The sequence below is a fragment of the Oryctolagus cuniculus genome, chromosome 13 (genome assembly GCF_964237555.1).
Source record: "Oryctolagus cuniculus chromosome 13, mOryCun1.1, whole genome shotgun sequence".
NCBI lineage: Eukaryota > Metazoa > Chordata > Mammalia > Lagomorpha > Leporidae > Oryctolagus > Oryctolagus cuniculus.
This window is the reverse complement of record NC_091444.1, coordinates 26,574,041-26,597,376: the sequence shown is the minus strand read 5'-3', so window position 1 is coordinate 26,597,376 and position 23,336 is coordinate 26,574,041. Positions and strand designations below refer to the sequence as shown.

General features: G+C 38.0%; 1 protein-coding gene across 5 annotated transcripts in view; it reads right to left on the bottom strand.

Annotated features, from left to right (window-relative positions):
* DTL (denticleless E3 ubiquitin protein ligase homolog) overlaps positions 1-23,336 on the bottom strand; it is a 53,571-nt gene that overhangs the window by 9,651 nt on the left and 20,584 nt on the right. For all 5 annotated transcript variants that reach the window (XM_002717528.5, XM_070055255.1, XM_008268444.4 and 2 more), the window contains 6 exons: positions 16,589-16,662; positions 15,648-15,751; positions 15,236-15,340; positions 12,633-12,745; positions 7,594-7,683; positions 3,513-3,648 (listed from right to left, as the gene is read on the bottom strand). In XM_002717528.5, the coding sequence (XP_002717574.1) occupies positions 3,513-3,648; positions 7,594-7,683; positions 12,633-12,745; positions 15,236-15,340; positions 15,648-15,751; positions 16,589-16,662 (622 nt within the window). The remainder of the gene's footprint in view (positions 1-3,512; positions 3,649-7,593; positions 7,684-12,632; positions 12,746-15,235; positions 15,341-15,647; positions 15,752-16,588; positions 16,663-23,336) is intronic.

Sequence of the window (23,336 nt, the reverse complement as noted above, 5' to 3'; positions counted from 1 at the left end):
TTTACTCAATGACATATTTTAAATACTGTTGTAAAAAAGATAACTTATAGTGTTTCTAAAGACGTCATGTTCAGTAAAAAAATCCCCAAAAATCAAAATGTATATATAACCTAATTATGGTTATGTTAAAAAGGAATCTCTCACACAAAGGCGGAAAAAAAAAATCTCAAAAAGTAATTGAAATGTTAGTTAAAATTATGTGTAAACGACAGGAAGACTGATGGCCCTTTCCTCGTGACTCTTTCATTTCAGAGCATCTAAAATGAGGGAGAAAAATACAAGCGAAGATGGCAGAGGAAAAACCACCCAAGTTCACGGATCAAAAAACTTAAACTTAAGATGGCAATACGTCCAAAACTGATCTAGAGTCAATGCAATTCCTATCAAAATCCCAAGTGGCTGGGGTCGGTGTTGTGGCACAGTGGGTAAAGCTGCCACCTGCAGTGCTGGCATCCCATATGGGCATGGGTTCATGTCCTGGATACTCTACCTCCAATCCAGCTCCCTGTTAAAGGCCTGGAAAAAGCAGCAGATGGCCCAAGTGTTTGGGTCCCTGCCACCCACATGTGAGAGTAGAATGAAACTCCTGGCTCCTGGCTTTGGCCTGGCCCAGCCCTGGCCATTGCAGCTATCTAGGGAGTGAACCAGTGGATAGAGGATCTGTCTCTGTATCTCCCCCTTTCTCTGTAACTTTGACTTTCAAATAAAAAACAAAAACAGCTGGCTAATTTGCAGAAATTGAAACGCTCATCCTACAGCTTGTAAAAAAAAGATCCAGAATAGTCAAAACAGTCTTAAAAAAAAAAAAAAAAAACTATAAAGGACACAATTTCCAGATTTCAAAACCCACTGCAAAGCTACAGTAACCAGGCTAATGTGGTTCCAACATAAGCATATAAAAGGGTACTTTAAAAAGTCTGTAGAAAAATGAAATTAAAAAACAAATTGTTTTTGATGCAAAAAATTTTGAAAGCCACATTGGTCTTTCACAATATATGAGTTTCCACGAACATTTCAGACTCCTCTTATGCACTGATTTCAATTTTTTTGCATCAAAACAAACATGTCCTTTAATTCAATGGGATAAACAATAATCTTCTTAGAAAACGATGCCATCCACATGCAACAACATCTAATCAAACACAAAATAAATTGAAAATGGATCATCATAGACCATAAACCAAACATCCCCTACAAGAAAACTCAAGTTAGTCTTTGTGACCTTGGGATAGGCAATGGTTTCTTTGATATAACATTGAAAGCACAGGTGACAAAAGAAAAACATACATTGTAGTTAACCAAATTAGGTTTTCTTATTTGAAAGGCAGAGAAGGACATGATGGATAGTCACAGAAATCCTCCAACTGCTGTTTTTACTCTCCAAATGCTCACAATAGCTGAGGCTGGGCGAGGCTGAAGCCAGCAGTTTGGGACTCATTCTGGTTTCCTATGTGGGAGGCAGGAACACAACTATTTGAGCTATCACTTGCTGTCACCCAAGTGTACATTAGTGGGAAGCTGGACTTAGAAGCAAAAGCTATGACTTGAACTCAGACCCTTGATATGGGAAAACACTGAAAAGAGAAGGCCGAAAATTGCTAAAAATAAATAGAAACACACAATATTATTTAAATAGACACAGAAATCAAAAAATCAACTGAGAAATTTGAAAATATATACTACCTCTGGGAAAGGGAAACTATGGGGGGCAAAAGATCTGGTCTGGGGACTGTTCTTTGTCTTATTTATCCTGTAGAATTATGATTTATTAAATTGCTAACACTAATACAATTTCAAAAATTAAGACAGTAAAAAAACATAAATAAGACAGCATCAAAGACTTCTTAGAAATTAAATTTAGGGCAATGCAACCCCTCCTAAAGTCTAGTTGCAGCTCATAAAGTGAAAGAATAAATCCTTAAAGAAAATGAGTCTATATACTGCTGTCTCACCTTCTACTCCAACAATCCTTCCTCTTCAGGAGCCCTCAATCCATTGATAACACCTTTTTTACACCGTTCCCGACCACATCCTCACCACCCTCTGTAGCCAGATTAAATCTCAGCATCAGTCACTGTAATCATTCTCTTGCATTCATCTTTAACCTCTATGTTCTTCCTCAAAACCTGACTTGCTGAACCACATTGAGTACTCACTTTCAATGAATAGACTGCTGGCCTCAAGCTGACTCTTCATGCCCAATAATGCTAATTTCCTGGTCTATTTACTCTTCTATTCTGTCAGTGATCATTTTAGACTCTTGTGCCTTCTCAAATCCCCCAAATCTTTATTCTCCCCCCTAATCCTTATTCTTAGTTGATCATTTTGATTTGTATTTCACTGACAAAATAAAGCCATCAGATCAGAAGAAAGCTTTCATAAGTTTTGACCATCCTATCTCTCCACTTACTTCCATTGTGCCCACATACTTCTGTTCTGCCTTCTCTCTCGTTATCCACCTTCCTTGCAATGGCATACTCTTCTACTTCTGTGTTACAGTATACTCTCATGTTTCCTCGAGGACATTGCTCCAGCACATTTCCTTGCATCAGTACTCCTCCTCCATATGAGATCTTTCCAATCACATAAAAAAATGCTAGTTTTTCTTTCTTAATACTAGAATAAAACACCCACCAAACTTCAACTCCTCCAGCTACCCATTCTAGCAAATTTCTTTGAAAGAGCTGTCTATGCTTGCAATCGCCAAGTTTTTTTCTCCCTTCATCCTGAAAGACACCCATCGGCCACTACCGCTTCACATTCTCATCAAGGTTTCCAAACCCTCCACCAATGCCAGACCTAAAGGTCAGATTTTAGGCTTCTGCTTTTTTCCCCCCTAATTTATTTGAAAGGCAGTGTTACAGAAAGAGGAGGGACACAGAGAGAGATTAATCTTCCATCCACTGGTTAACTTCCCAAATGGCCATGATGGCTGGGGCTGGATCAGATCGAAGCCAGAGCCAGCAGCTTCCTCCGGATCTTGTGGGTGCAGCAGCCACCCTCTGCTGCTTTCCCAGGTGTGTTAGTAGGGAGCTACACTGGGAAGTGCAGCAGGCCAGTCTTAAACTGGCACTCATATGGGATGTCAGTATCCTAGGCAGAGGCTTTAATCTGCCACACCAGAATGCCAGCCCTGTTCTTCCTTTCTTGTTTTCTTTTTCTAAGCAATTACTTTGATTTGACACAGTACATTTTTATTCTTTATCTTGCTTATCCCCTCTCATGCTATTTACATCTTTGAGATTTTTGATTCTTCTGTTCATTGTTGAATCCTTAGCCACTAAGAATGATGCCCAGCAGATAGCAGGTATCCAATAAATATTTGTTGAATAAATCTACTACTGTATTCCAGCGCTTTGTGTAGATGATAAACCTAGTAGTGCTCATAAAACATTTACTGAAAACAATGCTAAGAAAATAGTACTTTTCTTTAAAAACACAACAAAACAAGATCAAATCTAGCTTACCACTAGTTAAACCATAAAAAAACAGAAAATTCATGATATCCTTACCTAGTCCAGCTCTTGTCTCTTTTTTCTTCTGAGAGGCCCAACCTACTATGGAAAGTTTATCCCCTCCTGGTTTCTCCTCTAAGCCTCTATTTAAGCGCCAAATTTTGAGTGTATTGTCATCAGAGCAGGTAGCAATCTAAAAAGGAGAACCAGGAAGAAAGTTTAAAACTTGCGATCAAATATTCACAACAAAGTAAGAAACAGATGTATCCTAAGGACTCATGACTGGAAAATTATTTTGTCTGATATATACAGTGATATCTGAAAGATCATATAAATTCATTCCTTGTTTACAGGAATTTTCCCAAATTTCCAAAGAAGTTGATATTCTCTAGTTTTTGTCTTTATAAACATTCTGCCACTATGTTGTTTGTTACCAGTTATTTCTTACTTAACTTAAAGCTCTACTATAAAACCAGACTCATTTCATTTTGTTCTCTCAAGGAGCTGGGCAAGTCTTTATCATTCTATGTAAGAATGAAATATCAAGTTATATCCTTTTTATTCTTTCTGCTAAATGGTAAATTAATGTGTATTACCAATATTCTGTTTCTGCATCTTCTGATTGCTGCATGTTCTGATTTACTGTTAAAGTAATAGGATCATTTCCAAGATTGTACTTAGCTCATGACTTCAGTAAGCCATGACAAGTAGAATCAAACTGTTCCTTTGAGATTCTTTTTCAGATAGGTAAAGGAGCAATCTTGGAAAACAAGTTCACTAGGCTGAAAGAAGTTAAAAATAACCTTTGCCCCTTTAAAAAGATCTGGCTATTCCTGATCTTGGTCCCAAGCCTTTTATGGCAGAGAAAGTCCAGCTTGACGAGCTTGTGGCAAATGGCCACTGGTACCAGAGTTGTTCCCCAGCATTTGTTTATATAGTTTCTCTATTTCAGTCACTAAAGAGAGAGAAAAAAAGAACACACATTCTCTTAAGTCTTGGTCCCCAAGAGACTGGCAGCTTTTTCCTTTCCTTACTGGGAGGCCAAAGGAAGATACACATATTAACTGCTAAGCAAGAAACGCTTGGAATCTCAGAGTCACTAGATAGTCTATTAACAGTAGTTACTAACAGAGCACCTGTACTGCATCTGGCAGTTCCTATTTTTTCTACTATTTTATTCCTACAATATCAAATAATCTCATTTGGAAACCAGGAACAAAGTTATTTGCTCAAAGTCACCACAATTAAGTGGCAGAGCTAGAATTCAAACCTTAGTTTCTCTTATTCCAAAAGTCAAAACATTTTTTAAAAAAATAAACAAACCAACCAACCATGCTCTACCTCCCTAATCCTAGGCTTGGGACAAAATTATTTACAAAGGACTTAGATTAGTGTGGGTAAACAGCTCTGCCATTTACTTTGAGTTTTTTTTTTTTCATAGAAAATGGGGTAATACCTGAGGACTGAAAAAAGTCAACAGTGAATATTCAAAAACCATTCATCTTAGAAAGTTCCATGAAGATGCAATATTCTACCTTAAAAGCAGAAATTTCACTGGAAGTTACATGGAATCTCAGTGGGATAATGCCGTTAGGATGTAATTATAGATGATTAAGGTAATAATTAAAAAAAAAAAAAAAAAAGGGAAGGTCTGCCATGAGGCTCACCACAGAAATGGTAACAGGGGTATGAAAATAAAGAGGAGCTGGTGCTGTGGCCAAGTGGGTGAAGCTGCTGCCTGCAATGCTGCTATCCCATATGGGCGCTGGTTCATGTTCCAGCTGCTCCTTTTCCAATCCAGCTCTCTGCTCCGGCCTGGGAAAGCAGAAGATGGCCCAAGTACTTGGGCCCTTGCACCCACATGGGGGACCTGGAAGAAGCTGCCGGCTCCTGCCTTTGGATGGGTGCAGCTCTGGTGTGGCGGCTAACTGGGGAGTGAACCTGTGAAGTCCTTCCTCTCTCTGCCTCTGCCTCTCTGTAACTCTGTCTTTCAAATAAATAAATAAGTAAATAAATAAATAAATAAAAAGAAAAGAAAAGAAAGAGAAATCCATAGTAGTACTGGAAAGCTAGCAGGGATACCATGAATAGTTTCTACAGGATAATAACAAATAAATAAGAAACAGATGGGAACAATAGATAACAAATCTCAAAACATTGTGCATGAAAGGGAGACCTCCACAGAAGTGAGATTTCTTGTAAAAAAGAACAACCCAAAGATTTGAGGCAATGGGGATTGGGACACCAGTTAGAACTTGGGCTACTATTATATGAAATCCTATATATACACAGAGTTGTTTGCTTCTGGCCTTTCAATATTGTAAGTTTTTCTGTTTCTTTTTCTATTTTCACTATTTAAAAATTTAAAAGTGGGCATATTTTCTTTATCTAGAATGTCTAAAACATTCCAGACCTACTTCTTTTTGCAGTTTGGCTACAGATAACCCAACATATAAAAGACTTCTGGGCCAGTGCTGTGCTGCACCGGGATAAGCCGCTGCTTAAGACGCCAGCATTCCATACTGGAGCATCAGTTTAAGTCCCAGATGCTCTGCTTCTGATTCAGGTGCCTGGTAATGTGCCTGGGAGACAGTGGAAGATGGCAAGTACTTGGGCCCCAGGCCATTCATGTGGGAAACCTGTTGGAGCCTCAGCCATTGCAGTCGTCTTGGCAGTGAAGCAGGACAGATCTCTCTATCTGCCTTTAAAATAAACAAAATATAAACCTTAAAAAAAAAAAAAATACAAAACCAGGGCCAGCACCGTGGCTCACTTGGTTAATCCTCCACCTGCAGCGCCACCATCCATATGGGCGCTGGGTTCTAGTCCCGATTGTTCCTCTTCCAGTCCAGCTCTCTGCTGTGGCTCAGGAAGGCAGTGGAGGATGGCCCAAGTGCTTGGGCCCTGCACCCACATGGGAGACCAGGAGGAAGCACCTGGCTCCTGGCTTTAGATCGGCATAGCTCTGGCTGTGGCGGCCATTTAAGGGGGGTGAACCAACGGAAGGAAGATCTTTCTGTCTCTCTCTCACTGTCTAACTCTATCTGTCAAAAACAAAACAAAACAAAACAAAAAAAGAAACAACACTTCACAATAATCATTATTTGTGAAAACCCAAACTGGACTGTGAAGAACAGCTAAGATGTTATTTATAACATCTCATTTTGGATAGTATGTAGAAAGTGAAAGACTAGGGGGCTGGAGCTGTGGTGAATAGGTAAAACCACACCTATAAGTGCCGGCGTCCCTTATGGGTGCCAGTTCAAGTCCTGGCTGCTCCACTTCTGATTCAGTTCTCAGCTACGGCCTGGGAAAGCAGTAGAAGATGGCCCAAGAGTTTGGGCCCCTGCACCTGCACTGGACACCTGGAGGAAGCTCCTGGCTTCGGATCAGCCCAGCTCTGGCCATTGCAGCCATCTGGGGAGTGAACCAGCAGGTGGAAGATCTTTCTCTCTCTCCCTACCTCTGCTTCTCTATAACTCTGCCTTTAAAATAATAAATCTTAAAAAAAAAAAAAAAAAAAAAAAAGAATGTGAAAGACTAGTTCTCATCTTAGATTTTAAGATGAAATTTTAGTTAAGTAAAAAATGTAACTCTATACTTAAGAAAGCAACAACCCCAGTGAACCAGGAACTCATCCTTATTCCTCAGTTGATAAGCTCCTCAACAGGTACAGAAAAGCAGACTATATGAGTAATGTTGATATGGTTTCTGGATGACCTCTAGACCTTTCACATTTCCATTTAAATATTAAAATCTATCACCCTCTAGGCAAATGTGAGGAAAATCTGCAAATTGGTGATCTACTTTTAAAAAAAGATTTATTTTTATTTGTTTGAAAGGCTCAGGGAGGGAGAAAGAGATCTTCCAATCTCTGGTTCACTTTCCAAATGGCCACAACAGCTAGGGCTAGGTCTGACAGAAGCCAGGAACCATAAGCTTCCTGTGGATCTCCCATGTGAGTGCCGGGGACGAGGGATTTGGGCCATCCTTTGCTGCTTTCCCAGGCACATTAGCAGGGAGCTGGATGGGCAGTGAAGCACCTGGGACTCAAATGGGATGGGCATCAAATGGGATGCCAGTGTTGCAGGCTGGCTCCAGTGATCTATTTTTTAGTGACACAGACATGTTTACACACCTTTGTGAAGTCGGATGGACACCAGCATACAGATGTGACCTCTTGAAAATGACCTAGGAGTACAGTAGGAGGATGCCATGGTGTGGAGACCTAGCCCAAACAAAAAGAAACAAATCAGCATAGCAGTGTAAGGTCTCCCAGATATAGGCTTTGAATCTCCCTAATATGCCTTAGAGAGCTTCAAGGTTGTTACCTAAGGCCCTTACCACCTGTGGTTACAGTTCAGAAAAAAGAATTTCCAATGGATAATGAAGAATTTCTGTTAACAAAACTGAGACAACAATTAAAATAGACAAGATATGTTCTTAATATGAACTTAGATACCAGGAAAGTTTTTATTTCAAATCAAGACTACTTAGTTATATCTCTACTAAAATTCAAGACTGTTATTTTTCCCTTAGCCCTTAGCTGGTAACTTTCCTTCTGGAAGGATGAATCTCAATTGCTAGGTAGTATACTTCAAGTGGACAATTTAGTCCTGTTTTTATATATTTTTATATAGCCTACACATTTTCAGATCTTCTCATCAATCACTTTCAGAAATACTTAACTGTGAATGCTGAAGGTACCCGAAACATGTTACCTGCTCATTTAGGACAAGACACTTAAGACACTTTGAGCTGGACAATCTTCATTTTGAAGGGGCAAACACTTCATTTTACCAGGTACTTCACTGGTGTGTATGTATATATGTATACATACATATATATATATATATATTTTTTTTTTTTTACAGGCAGCGTGGTCAGTGAGAGAGAGAGAGACAGAGAGAAAGGTCTTCCTTTCTGTTGGTTCACCCTCTCAATGGCTGCCGTGCTGCGGCCAGCACACCGCGCTGATCCAAAGGCAGGAGCCAGTTACTTATCCTGGTCTCCCATGGGGTGAAGGGCCCAAGCACTTGGGGCCATTCTCCACTGCCTTCCCTGGCCACAGCAGAGAGCTGGCCTGGAAGGGGGCAACCGGGACAGAATCCGGTGTGATGGCGCCACAGGCAGAGGATTAGCCTAGTGAGCCGTGGCGCCAGCTCAATATTTTGTGGAACATTTTTTTAAATTAATTTGCTTAAAAATTTTTAATTTTCAAGTTAAGTCTTACGATATTTTAATACAGTTTAATTCATAAAGAAGGGTCACATCATGCTGTCCTGTACATATGACTAAGAATGTGCCTTTCCCATCACCACATGACACCAGTAAAATGCATTTCACAGCGTTGTACAGCTGAGTCACCCTAGAGATGTCAATCCCCTTTGCAGGAATCAGCACAGTAAGAAGTACAACCTCAGCCAGCGCCGCAGCTCACTAGGCTAATCCTCCACCTTGCGGCGCCGGCACACCGGGTTCTAGTCCCAGTCGGGGTGCTGGATTCTGTCCCGGTTGCCCCTCTTCCAGGCCAGCTCTCTGCTGTAGCCAGGGAAGGCAGTGGAGGATGGCCCAAGTCCTTGGGCCCTGCACCCCATGGGAGACCAGGATAAATACCTGGCTCCTGCCATCGGATCAGCGCGGTGCACCGGCTGCATCGCGCCGACCAAGGCGGCCATTGGAGGGTGAACCAACGGCAAAGGAAGACCTTTCTCTCTGTCCCTCTCTCTCACTGTCCACTCTGCCTGTCAAAAAAAAAAAAAAAAAAAAAAAAAGAAAAAAGAAAGAAGTACAAGAAGTACTACCTCCCAAAACGATTAAGCTCCCTGCTTATGCTCTAGGGAAAGTAGTAGAAAATGGCCCAAGTCCTGGGCCACTGTACCAATGTGGGAGACCCAGAAGAAGCTCCTGGTTCCTGGGTTTGGACTTGCCCAGCTCTGGCTGTTGTGGCCGTTTGGGGAGTAAACCAGTGGGTAGACAATCTCTGTCTCTCCCTCCTTCTCTCTCTCTGTAACTCTGCTTTTCAAATACATTTAAAAATAAATAAATAAAATGTTTCAAGAAAAATCATATGTCCATCAACACAATCTATGAACAATTAATCCATAGGGATTTTAGAGAAAAAAGAAACACTTGGAAAATTTTTTTATAATTTGATAAGTTATTAATAATAATAATGAAAGCCAATTGTTGATTGAATATTACCAGCTGGGCAATTTACTCAGCCTTAAAAGTGACAGAGAAGGCTCCTAAAAAAGTTACACAGAATTAATTACTATACAGCCTAGCAATAGTACTGTTAGCTATATGTCCCCACGAAAACTGAAAACATGTCCATACAAAAAACTTATATACAAATGCTCACAGCACTTTTATTTATCAATTCAAAAAGTGGAAACAATTAAAATGTCCACCAACTGATGAACAGATACATAAAATGTGACCCATCTACACAATGGAATATTATTCAACCATAAAAAGGAATGAAGTACTGATAACTCTGTAACATGGGTAAAACTTGGTAACATTATGCTAAGCAAAAGAGGTCAGAGACAAAATGCCACATATTTTATGATTCCATTTATATGAAATGTCTGCAACAGGCAAGATCAGAGATAGAATGTAGGTTAGCAGTTGTTGAGGGCAAGAGAATGGAGAGTCACTGTTAAAGGGAACGAGGTTTTTTTCTTGTGTGATAAATGTTGGAATCAGAGTGGTGATTGCTGCACTTGATGATTATACTTGATTATACTAAAAACGTCTGAATTGTCTGTTTTAAAATGAGTAGGCTGGCGAATCTGATGTTACATGAATTCTATATCAATAAGAAAAAAGTGGGGGAAGAAAATTGTAGGTTGGCATGAAAAACCTATCTAGTAAGTTTTTATGAATTTTACTCATGGGCACTTTGATAGTTTAGGACTAACCTATGGTATAGCACTTCACGACTCCTTCAAAGATTAATTTCCTCTAATAAAAATCAGGTGGACTTTAAATCTTTTGTTTTCATTTGTTAAGTTTTCATTTACTGCCACTTTGTTATTATACATGATTTCATCTTTAAAGCCCGCCTTTCCTTAAGACGGAAGGAGACTATGAAGTCCCAGGAACTGACATCCATGTACTAGGAGGATGGAGAGGAAAAACTGTCCTTTTTTCACATATTCTACTTTTTATAGAACAAAAACCTCATGGCATAAGAAATCCCAAAGTTACAGCTATGAAGGTAGCTCTAGAGGTAAATGACTCTTAATGTACAGACCTCAAAAAAAAAAAAAAGACTTAAACATGTAGAAACGATCAGCACTTTTCCTCACAAAACCTCTTACTGTGCCCAGTTGGAAACCAAATCTAATCTTTATTTTTGCCATGAGATCATTTACACTTCCTAAAGTGTCAGGCTCAGTGTTTCGCCAGTCAGCGGTAGAATGACTGTGCCAAATCAGTTTATTTATAGCCACTTCAGTACTATTCATTGGCTACATTAGAAACAAACCAGGGAAAAGGGGGTGGGGTGTGGGACAATGGGTAGGAAATTAAAAAGCATATTAAATCTTTGTATTTTTAATATTGGGCCTTGGCACCTGAGAATGTAAATTTATTACATCTCCCCCTAGTGAAGTTGTAATAAGAATTAAAAGGCCATTCTTTCCTGTCCTAAGATACACGCCTTCCTTCTTTCACTTGTTTTCTTATGCCCATGGACTTGGTAGCACAGAAAAAATTCTAATGCTTAAAAGAATTTTAATTTCTTGAACATGCAGCAAAGTTGTAAGACAATCTAACAGCAAGGATCATCAGTTTGTATCAAATTGCTTATAATTTAAAACTCCTCTCCTCCCCCCTTTTAGCATGGAAAAGAAAAACTGAGCAACCTCACTAGGCAAATTCAATTTTAGGAGCAGTAAGCTTGCCAGGATCTCAAATATCAGGGCCTGTACACTGAGTTATGTGTGGACAGGCAGGAGAACATCATGTCTAACCACGTCATTCAGCTGTGACATGTGACCCAGCCTAGGAATTCAAACGGTCACTCATGTATATGGTGGCCACTGACTAAATGTTTGAATATGGGTTAGAAACAACAGCCAAATATCTTTTGTGAGTGTCTTCAAAGGGAAGAAGTATAGCTTCAACCCTCATTCCCTGAAACAAAATTTTAAAAAGGTTTTTATGCTAGAGAAATTTTAAGAATTGGGAAGAAAACTATACATATATGTATGTATTTATAATACACAACATATATATGAGGGTACTTTAAGAAGTTTGTGGAAAAATGGAATTAAAAGATAATGTGCATTTTCCATGAACATTCTGAACTACCCTTGTGTGTGCACAAAATATATATGTAATTATGCATATGTACAATTTTAAAAACTGATGTAACTTGATTTTATAGAATTACCAGTACATATGTATTTTCTACACAATCCCCTATTATGCTTTTTGGTATGTCTGAAATTCAAATTGTTTCAAAGAACAAGAAATTTCAAAAGATAAAGACTTGTAATAGGAATAAAATTCTCTAGTTAAGTTGGAAGCTAAAGTAAAGAATGGAATGTAGGTATGATAATGAGGGAAAGATAAAGGAAAAGCGAAAAATTAGCAAAATAAGAAGCATAAGACCAATTTGAAATTCAAAATTTAGTATAGAACTCAGAAGCATTAGTGCTAGTGACAAGCACTGTTAACAGGCAGGCCCAACATAAAAGCATCTAGGCTAGAACAATATCTCCACCTTGTGATCATTTAGGATATTGTCACTGAAAGAAAGCTTTTAATAAGGTCATGTTGCATTTTTGCAACTCTACGTATATAGAAACCACTTTCGTTTTTTTAAATATTTCCCCCAGGACATTTTCTCCCTAGGGCTTCAAACTGAAAGCTTTATATTTCTTAGTTCAGAGTTGTCACTTTAAGAGTTACAATTATTTTCCTGGTAACATGTAGAACAGAGAATATGGATTATCAATTTGGGATACACCTTGGCCATGAAAATGAAAGTATCATACAGTCTCTGAGAGAGTGACGTTTCAGCTATCAAGTAGCAATCCCTACATCTGATGTGGAAGAAGCTAATAGTACATATTTTACATTAAAAGTACCTTGTATCAGACAGCAGAAATGTTTCCAAGAACACTTCAGTTTTGCATTTGTAGGGGGAGTCTGGCAACTTACCTTCCAGATGTAGGCAGCTTCATCACTGGAGCCACTGAGTAGAAACTGGTCATCTGGACTGAGACTGGATTTTACATAAAAGGTAGAGTTTTGGTGTCCATTGAAAACAGCCACTGCAAGAGGATAAAAAAGTTATCTGGTTCTTTTATTCCTAGTGTTCAAACAAGTACATTATTTATAGTATATATATTCTAAAAAGTTTTATCACTATATTAACCATTGAAGCAGATGGTCAAATTTTACTCAACAAGGGAAATAAATGGATACTGGCAAAAATAATAGAAAGCAGCTTTATATTATACCCAGTGTTATAAACTCAACCTACATGCTTGATATGACTATACTAAGTGATGAAAAAATACTTAAAGAAAAAGAATGCACGCACTGTTCAATCTGTTTATAAAACAAAAATTAAACCCTTTCTTGCTACCCTAGGTAGGTATTTTCTATTGGACTGATATATTAAATTTGTTTCCCTTCAGATTTCAAGCTTCCTAAGTGTAAATTTCACATCTTGTTCTTTCCTCACTAGACCTATGGTGCTCTGAACACAGTAAATCCTCAAACGTTTGTTCCATTTGAGTAAGAGTTACAGTAGCTTTACTAAAATGGAGGGCTCTTATATCCAGCACTTAATGTAGACTGTATGATAGAATAGCTAGTTAAATAAATTATAAAACACAATGTTAGGTTAGCTTCAGGTTTAGACTTCCCACTCTCCATGGCAAAAGGGCAAGTAATAATAATCTATATAAAAATCTAGCACAATGCACTCCTGACAGGTTTTTCTATCCTAAGAAGTCAAAACCTGAGGCCTCTGCCTCAGGAAACATAAGAGAAAAATCTGTTATTGGAGAATTTAAGGATTTATTCAGGCAGGAAAAAAAAGTCACTCCAACTTTTAACAAGGAGAATGAATTGCTAAGGTTCTCTGCTTTCCATAAGTCCACAGACACCTTCCTTTTTCTAAAATAAAACTGAAAATTTTTGTATTTATAGCTTTCAAAGAAAATGCCTGCCTATTACATACTTTCCATATCAGACATTTTTACTATAAAAGTAAAGCAGCGTATGAATCAACAGACATACATAATATATATCTGCCATCATAAAAAATCCTCTGCAAAATAAGCAGTCTTCTTTATTTGGAACATTGTCCCAAAACTGCAATTGTTCATCTTCCTCAACACTAAACTATGAGTGGAACATTATAGACTGCATTTCTCACTAAACCTCTAAGTATTTATTGCCCTCTACTGGTCTAAGAAAGATTGGTATGAAGTACATCACACTTGGAAATGTTTCAAATCCTGGTAAAGAAATCCTCTTATGAACATCATTTACTGTAAAACGGTGAATAAGAAGTATCACATCCGGGACCTTTTCTGAAGTTTTGAAAAAGACAAGTAATTACTAGATGTTTTAGACATATAACCCCTCCACTCCATGCCCCGTCATTAAATTTCTAAAGAACAAATCTGTGTCTACCTATTCACCCACCTACTGCCAATCTGTGAGAGCAAATCAAATTGTTTTAGGAGCATAGAAAAGGTTACTAAAGTGTTAGGAATGTTTATTTCCATAGGGACAAACTAAACTCAAGGCCCCTTTAATGCCACACTGTAAGGAAAATTATATAGAAACCACTCTTGCACATCTGAAAACATGATCAAGATTAGACACTAGCTATGGGGAACAATTCGGAAAAATATTTCTTAGGACTAACAAAACGAGCAGATCTCACATTTTGATTTCATTAGGGAAAATAGCAAAATAAGTTACTAAAACCTTTTGACTTTTCTAAATATTCTTGCTCTTGTTTAGAGAACACTAGACCTAATCCAAAGCATCGGAAATGTCAACTGTGATGCTGCCACAGATAAGACCTGATAAGATTGCTTAGGGAAATCTCTGGAAAGTTCTGTAAAATCGTAACTAAAATAACCTAGGTTCTGTACTATTTTGAGATTTCTTATTTATCAGTGCATCATATTTTAGAGGGAACTAAGTGGCTCTGGGGACTGGTTATGGAATTCAAAGTGTTTTTGACTGCAAAAGAATCAAGCTATAATATTTTGCTTGCTTAAGTAATTGAAGATGTTCTTAAAAATATAACTCAAATAACCCTCCTTAAAAATGCTTCAGAAACTCGGGTTTTATTAGTTCTAAGTGTCAGGTTCTATTTTTATATTCTTGAGAGAGGGAAGAAGATGAATTTGGAACTATTTTAGGGGTCTGCAAAATTCAGCCTTCTGCTTTTAACTAACAGTTCTCAAAAGAGGACAAAAGCTGAGAACAGTTCTCAATCCCACAGCTTAGTAAATAAAAAATTAAGATAATTTAAATATAGGCCAAAAGGCATCATTTCAGGACAACAGATTCACTATAAATAAGTCCCATATAGAGCAGAGTTTTGTTTACTTCCGAAGGTATCACAAAGAAAGTACACCTATGAAAATACCAGGGAACCAAGCAAAGATGCCAAAGTCTTCAGGTGGCTTAATTATCTAGTTTAAGAAAAAACAAAAAAACATTAAATTATCATTAACAAAAGAGCCCATGTTAGTTTTCCAGTAAGAGAATCTGAATGATTAATATCTTACCCGGAGAAGTCTTTAATCCAGTCATATTGAACATGTAGATGTTGTCATCTGTGCAATTAGCAAATAAAGTAGAGCCAGTGGAATCCAAAATCAAACTTGAGTATCCTAGAAAAAACAATCTTCAGTTAGCATGTCCTGATTATGTATACATATGAGGCTAAAATGTAGAGGCAAAATTAGATCATTCCACAAGAGTCATCAGAATTCTTTGTCCTCTAAATATATAAACCAAAAATATGCTTGAGTTTTTATCCTTTGAAGTTTAAAAAGATGCAAACACACTTTATAAGTTCTCAAGCCTATGTTGCTAAAAAGTAGCCTAATTTATTTTTTTTTTTTGGATACTGTCTTTTAAAAATTTTAACAACTCAAATCTTCCCCCCAAAATTGCACAATCTAGGAAAAGGCTTACCTAGTTTTCGTGTGCTGCTGCCTGGGTACAGGAAAGACTTGGACGCTATTGGTTCTTGTCGATAAGCAGTATAATTCTTACGCAAATCCCATACCTTGATTATCCTAAAAAAGAAAAAACCAAGACAAATGTTTCTTTGCAGATCTTCTCCTAACTCCAAACAACTTCAATTACATGGAATGTGAAATGACTTTTAATCTAACTCCTCTGACACATTCACCAGGTACAGTGAGGACATCTCATTGGGAAACAAATTGAACTATCTCATACCGTCATCTCCAATGTTAGACTTACAGTTCTGACAGATCGGAAACAGATGTGATTTGACCCAGTGATGAGTTACCGGAGTTTACTCCAAGGGAACGGAAAAGGAAGCTGAAGGTAGAGTGCTGATAGTCACTGTTCCATTGTTTTTAGAAAAAACACTTCCTAAGCCTTTAATACTCTGCATATATCCTCTGACATCACAAGCAGCAAGCTCTGTCCTTATGGTTGTAATATTTCTTCACATAACTCTTTAAGTAACCTAAACAAATTTTCTTGTAAAATATAGAAAAACACTTTTTCATTTCATCTATTGATATAATTGTCTTAATCCTCTACTTGCACTTTGTGGACAACTTGAAAACACAAACTTGATATAAAATGGCAGTATGAAATATAAATATAAAGTGTAAAACAGCTCTCACAGATATTCACAAATATAACCCGTAACTTTTAGATTTTTCTATAATTGAAGCAGCAGGTAACACTGGTCCTATAAGTTTCACAGGTGTTATTACATTTAATTATTTGAGCAAAAGTTCTAACTCCATCTTTTCTAGTGTAACCTCTAGTTCTTCTTCTCAGCTGGGGTACTATGTCAAAAGTTAAAACCACACATTCATTTATAAAGAAACTAAGTGACTTCATCAAAAGAACCAAGAAATAAAGACTCTTACCCATCCACAGCTCCTGCAGAGACCAAAGTATTCTCATCTTGAAAAAGGACAACAGTAACACTCTGCTGGAAATCCTAACAGCACAAGAAAAAGAAAAGGAGGAAATTCTACCTTAGGCATTATAATCTTCACCATCAAAACAAAGTATCAGAATATGGCTCCCTCCCTCCCTCCTCCAAACTCTGAAGTAGATTAAAGCTTCTCTTTTCAATAATCCTAATTAGGTATACAAACACATTTCCAAAAGTTCTTGGAAAATGGAAATTTATTTTAGTGCACAAAATTTTTAAATCCACAGACAGCTGTTTCATAATACATATTTTCCAGGAATTTTCTGAAGACCCTTACGTAGATTCTGAAGAAAATGACCTAAATATCATTAAGTTATAGTACATAGTGTTAATACTTTAACTTGTACTCAAGAAACAAACTGGTGATTACAAGATTTTATTTCAAAAGAAAGTAAAAGAAAGAAAATAACTAACAAAAGTGGCTGGTCCTCATTCCATAAAGCCAGAACTTCTACTGGGTCTACTTAGAACAGCCAATCTAAACTGTGTCATCTTAGAAAACTGTACACATTTTTTCCCTATTCACGTTCCATTTACAAAATGTTGCTGTCTACCTATATTATTATATAGGAGTCTCTAAAGAATTATGGATCAAAGATTATATGCTCTGAAAAAGTTAAAAGAGACTTGTGAAATTTTTATTGCTATTACCTAAAAGATTCTCGAAGCTCAGAATCTGATTAAATGTCTGAAATTTTAAAACACTTTAACGTCATTTGGACTCCACAGACCACTGTTTTCACTCATTTCTGTATTCCATTCATGGACAGGAGATACAGTTTTAAGTCCTTTTGTTTTGGTAACCATACTTGCCCAAAAATACTTTGATCCCACAAGTCAAGTATATTTGAAAGTGAAACGCATTAAATTCACACTAACTTGTTTCGGGTCTGAACAGGACCTAGTTTGAGGGACTAAGAAGGGTAAGACACTAGTTTGAAAAGAAGCCCATCAGAGCAATATGAATTCTGCTAAAATTGAAGCAATTTTATGACGAGGCTTAAGAGAAAGAATGGAGCAATCATTAATGCTTTATGAAAAGTTTATAGGGAGCTTCCAAGATGGCAGAGTAGGGGAGCTTACTGCTCCAGTCTAGAAGTTAGTTTTAAAAAAGTGGAGAGTGCAGTCTCCAGCAAGAGGTAGGGAGAAAATGGCAGAGGAAACTCTAATCAAATTAGAGGGACATATGTAGAGGGTGTGGATGCCTGCAACTCAGGACCCCAGCAGCCGAGAGCCTATCCACCAGTGTTGGAGAGTGAGGTAAGACAAGACAGCAGCAGCCCAAGCCACTGGCGATAAAGCTGCAGGAAGAGTCTAGAGGGAACCTGGCTTGGAGCCCCATAAGGGACAGTGTACCTGTCAAATTAGAGAAGGAAAAAAGCAAAAACCCCTGATCACTTTACAATGGTGTCCTGTAACAGGCTGATAGAGGGGGCACCATTTTGGATGTACGTTAACAGCTACGCCAGCTTGTGTCTGTGCCTAGCAACCAGCTGGGTAGAGACTCCTGACTGGTGGGGAGAACTAACAGGGGGCTGGGTGCTTGTAACTATGGGAGGCTTGGGTACCAGGACTGTGAAAAAAACCGAGGCTGTGTGGGAGGATTCGTGGTGTGGCTGGGACTTTGGGCAGTCACTGTGGGAGACTCCACATGCTCAGGGCTTCCTGGTCACCTGGTGAAGGACACTGCTGAGGAATCTAAGCCTACACTGAGAACTGCACAGTTCCTTTGTGTGGTTCTTGGGCAGAGTGGGTGAATATTATACCCATTGGGGCTAGTGCTCAGGCTCTGGTCTCCATTGAGGAGAGGAGCTCAGCTGAGCAGAATAAACTTACCTTCTGATTAAAAAAAAGGTTTACCATGACAAACCTTGGTGTGTCACCTTAGACATGCCCTTCGTACTAGAGAACTGAAGAGCTTCCTGGCCAACCCACCACATGCTTCTAGATATTCACCGAAAGCAGACACTCCACTTATCTACAGAGGCATAGTACAAAGATAAAAGCCACTGCATTGAAAAAACAAAGAAACCAATGAGTATCTCCACAAATGCTGAATAACAAATGAACCAGTTCAAGAAAGAATAAGGAACAATATGACATTCCAAAAAGAACACATTTCAATACTAGATTGTGAAGATGATATTGAAGAAATGCCAGAAAATAGAATTCAAAAAATTGATAAGATTACATAGCAGTAATCAGAAGCAAATGCATAAACTACTGAAATCGACATGATATGAAAGAAAATTTCTCCCACAAAATTGAGATCTTAAAGAGAAATCAAAATCAAATGAAGAATTCAATAGAACAAATAAAAAAATGCAGTAGAAGCCAGCGCTGTGGCTCACTTGGCTAATCCTCTGCCTGTGGCGCCGGCACCCCAGGTTCTAGTCCCGGTCGGGGCACCGGATTCTGTCTTGGTTGCTCCTCTTCCAGTACAGCTCTCTGCTGTGGCCCGGGAAGGCAGTGGAGGATGGCCCAAGTGCTTGGGCCCTGCACCTGCATGGGAGATCAGGAGGAAGCACCTGGCTCCCGGCTTCAGATCTGCGTAGCACCCCGGCGGTAGCGGCCATTTGGGGGGTGAACCAACGGAAGGAAGACCTTTGTCTCTGTCTCTATCTAACTCTGCCTGTAAAAAAAAAAAATGCAGTAGAAAGCCTAAACAGAATTGGTGAAGCAGAAGGAAGAACATCCAACTTAAAAGACAAAGCACAGAAAATTATACAGTCAAAAAAAACAAGAAGAGGAAATTAGAAAACTAAAAACCACCACTGGGAATCTATAGGATACTATCAAAGGACCCAACCTAAGAGGTCTAGGAGTTCCTGAAGGCATGAAGAGAGGATTAGAAGGCCAAATAATAACAGAAAAGCTCCTTAATTTGGATAAAGAAAGGGACATCCAGTACAGGAAGTACATAGAACTCCTAATAGACATGATCAGAAAAGATCTTCACCACAAAATGCTGTATTCAAACTCACCACAGTAAACCATAAAGAAGAGATTCTAAAATGTGCACAAGAAAAACACAAGATTACCTTCAGAAGATCTCCAATTACACTCATAGTGGACTTTATATGGAAACTCTACATACTAGTAGAGAATGGTGAAATATATTCTAAGTCTTAAAGAGAAAAAAACTGTCAACCCAGAATACTATAAACTGCAAAGTTCTCATTTATGAACGAAGGTGAAAAAAAGACCTTCCATAATAAAAGAAATTGAAATAATTTGTTATCACCCATCCAGCCCTACTCAAGATGCTTAAGGATGTGCTGCACACAGAAACACGGTCATCACTACAAAAGAAGGTAAAGGAGGAAAATCTCCCAGTAAAAATTCAAAGGAAATTCAAAGTAAAATACAGAAATATTTTCGGGAAAATGGTAGGGCCAAGTCGTTACTTAATTTGAATGTAAATGGCCTCAATTCTTCAGTTAAAAGACACAGACAACCGGCTGAATGAATTAAAAAACAAAACCCATCTACCTGCTGCCTACAAGAAACACATCTCACCAACAAAGATGCATGCAGACTGAAAATGAAAGGATGGAAAAAGATATTCCATGCCTACAGAAACCAAAGAAGAGCTGGTGTACACAAAAACTGTTAGAAAAAGAAGGGCACTATTTAATGATTAAGGGATCAATTCAACAGGAAGATGTCACTATTATAAACGTATATGCACCTAATTACAGGAAACCTGGATATTTAAGGGAACTAAAGGGAGCCAGACTCCAATACAATAGTAATGGGGGACTTCAATACCCCACTTTCAGCAATGGACATATCAACCAGACAGAAAATAGGCAAGGAAACAGCAGAGTTAATCCATACTTTAGATCAAATGGCTCTAACAGATATCCACAGAACTTTTCATCCTACAATTGCATAACATACATTCTTCTCACCAGTGCATAGAACTTCCTCTAGCATTGACCACATGCTAGGCCATAAAGCAAATCTCAGCAAATTCAAAAAAATCAAAATCATACCATGCATCTTCTCAGACCACAATGGAATGAAGCTGGAAATCATCAATTCAGGAATCTCTAGAATATATGCAAACACAAGGAGACTGAACAACATGCTCCTGAATGAATAGTGGTTCATAGAAGAAGTCAAAAGAGAAATCAAAACATTTCTGAAAACAAATGAAGGTGACAATACAACATATCAAAACTTACAGGATATAGTAAAAGCAGTGTTAAAAGGAAAGTTTGTAGCAATTGGTGCCTACATCAAGAAACTGGAAAGGCACCAAATAAATGAGCTATCAATGTATCTCAACGATCTAGAAAAACAACAGCAAATCAAACCCAAAACTTGTAAAAAAAGAAATAATTAAAATTAGAGAAGAAATCAACAAAATTGAATCCAAAAAACAATACAAAAGATTAGCAAAATGAAGAACTGGTTTTTTGAAAAAAGTAACAAAATTCATAAACCATTGGGCCAACTAACAAAAAAAAGGAGAGAAAAGATCCAAATCAAAATTAGAGATGAAAAAGGAATCTAACAACAGACACCACAACAATAAGATTCATCATCAGAAATTACTACAAAGAGCTGTATGCCAGCAAACTGGGAAACCTAGAAGAAATGGACAGATTCCTAGACACATACAACCTACCTAAAATGAGCCATGAAGACACAGAAAATCTAAGCATGGAAGCTTATCTGGTATCTGGTACCCGATAAGGATGCCCAGTCTCACTACTGCTACTCAATATAGTCCTAGAAACTTTAGCCAGAGCCATTAGACAAGAAAAAGAAATCAAAAGGATACAAATTGGGAAGCAGGAAGTCAAACTATCCTTATCTGTAGAAGACATGATTCTATATATAGGGGATCCGAAAAAATCCACCAAGAGACTATTGGAACTCTTCTATCAGTTTGATAAAGTAGCAGGATATAAAATCAATTCACAAAGATCAACAGCCTTTATATATACAGACAATGCCAAGGCTAAGATTGAACTTCTAAGATCAATCCCATTCACAATAGCTACAAAAAAATCAAATACCTTTGAATACATTAAACCAAGGGTGTCAAAGATCTTTACAATGAGAATTACAAAACAAGAAAAAGTGATACAAAAAAATGGAAAAATTTTCCGTGTTCATGGATTGGAAGAATCAATATATCAAAATGTCCGTTCTTCTGAAAGTAGTTTACACATTCAATGCAGTACCAAACAATATACCAAAGACATGATGCTGAAATTCATATGGAGGCACAGGAGTGGAGGCACAGGAGACCTTGAATAGCTAAAGCGATTTTATACAACAAAACCAAAGCCAGAGGCATCACAATATCAAATTTCAAGACATACTACAAGGCAGTTATAATCAAAACATCCAGGTACTGCTACAAAAACAGATGGACAGACCAATGGAAAAGGATAGAAACACCAGAAATCACTTCAAGCATCTACAACCAACTTATATTTGACCAAAGAGCTAAAACCAATCCCTGGAGCAAGACAGTCTCTTCAATAAATGGTGCTGGGAATTTAATAAATGGTGTTGGATTTCCACATGCAGAAGTATGAAGCAAGACTTCCTACTTCACACCTCACACAAAAACCCACAGAACATGGATTAGAGATCTAAATCTATGACCCGACACCATCAAATTATTAAACAACACTGGGAAACCCTGCAAGACATTGGCACAGGCAAAGAGTTCTTGGAAAAGACCCCAGAGGCAAAGGTAATCAAAACCAAAATTAACAAATGGGATTACATCAAACTGAGAAGTTTCTGTACTGCAAAAGAAACATCAGGAAAGTGAAGAGGCAACCAACAAAATGGGAGAAATTATTTGCAAACTATGCAATTGATAAAGGGGTTAATAACCAGAATCACAAAGAGTTCAAGAAACTCCACAACAAAACAACCCCATTACACAATGGGCAAAGGACTTAAACAGGCATTTTTCAAAAGAGGAAATCCAAATGCACAACAGACATGTGAAAAATTGCTCATGATCACCAGCAATCAGGGAAATACAAATCAAAACAATGAGGTTTCACCTCACCCCAGTTAGAATGGCTTTCATACAGAAAACAACAAACAATAAATTTGGCGAGGATGTGGGGAAAAAGGTACCCTAATCCATTGTTGGTGGGAATGTAAGCTGGTAAAGCCACTATGGAAGACAATATGGAGATACCTCAAAAATCAGAATACAGACCTACCATATGTCCCAGCCATCCCATTCCTGGGAATTTACCCAAGGGAAACGAAATCAGCAAATAAAAGATTTATCTGCACTCCCATGCTTATTGCAGCTCAATTTACAATAGCTAAGACATGGAATCAACCTAAATGTCCATCAACAGAAGACTGGATAAAAAAATTATGGGATATGTACACTATGGAATACTAAACAGCAGTTAAAAAAAAGTGAAATCTGGTCATTTGCAACAAAATGGATGAATCTGGAAAACATCATACTTAGTGAAATAAATCAGTCCCAAAGGGACAAATACCATATGCTCTCCCTGATCTGTGAGAACTAATAGAGCACCTAACACAAAATCTGTAGAAGTGAAATTGACTCTTTGAGAAGGAAAGACTTGAGCTCCCTTTGTCTTGACTGTCAAGGAACAGTTTCATTTTTTTTGTTTTCATACTATTTGTTGAACTCTCAACATAGTTAATCTATG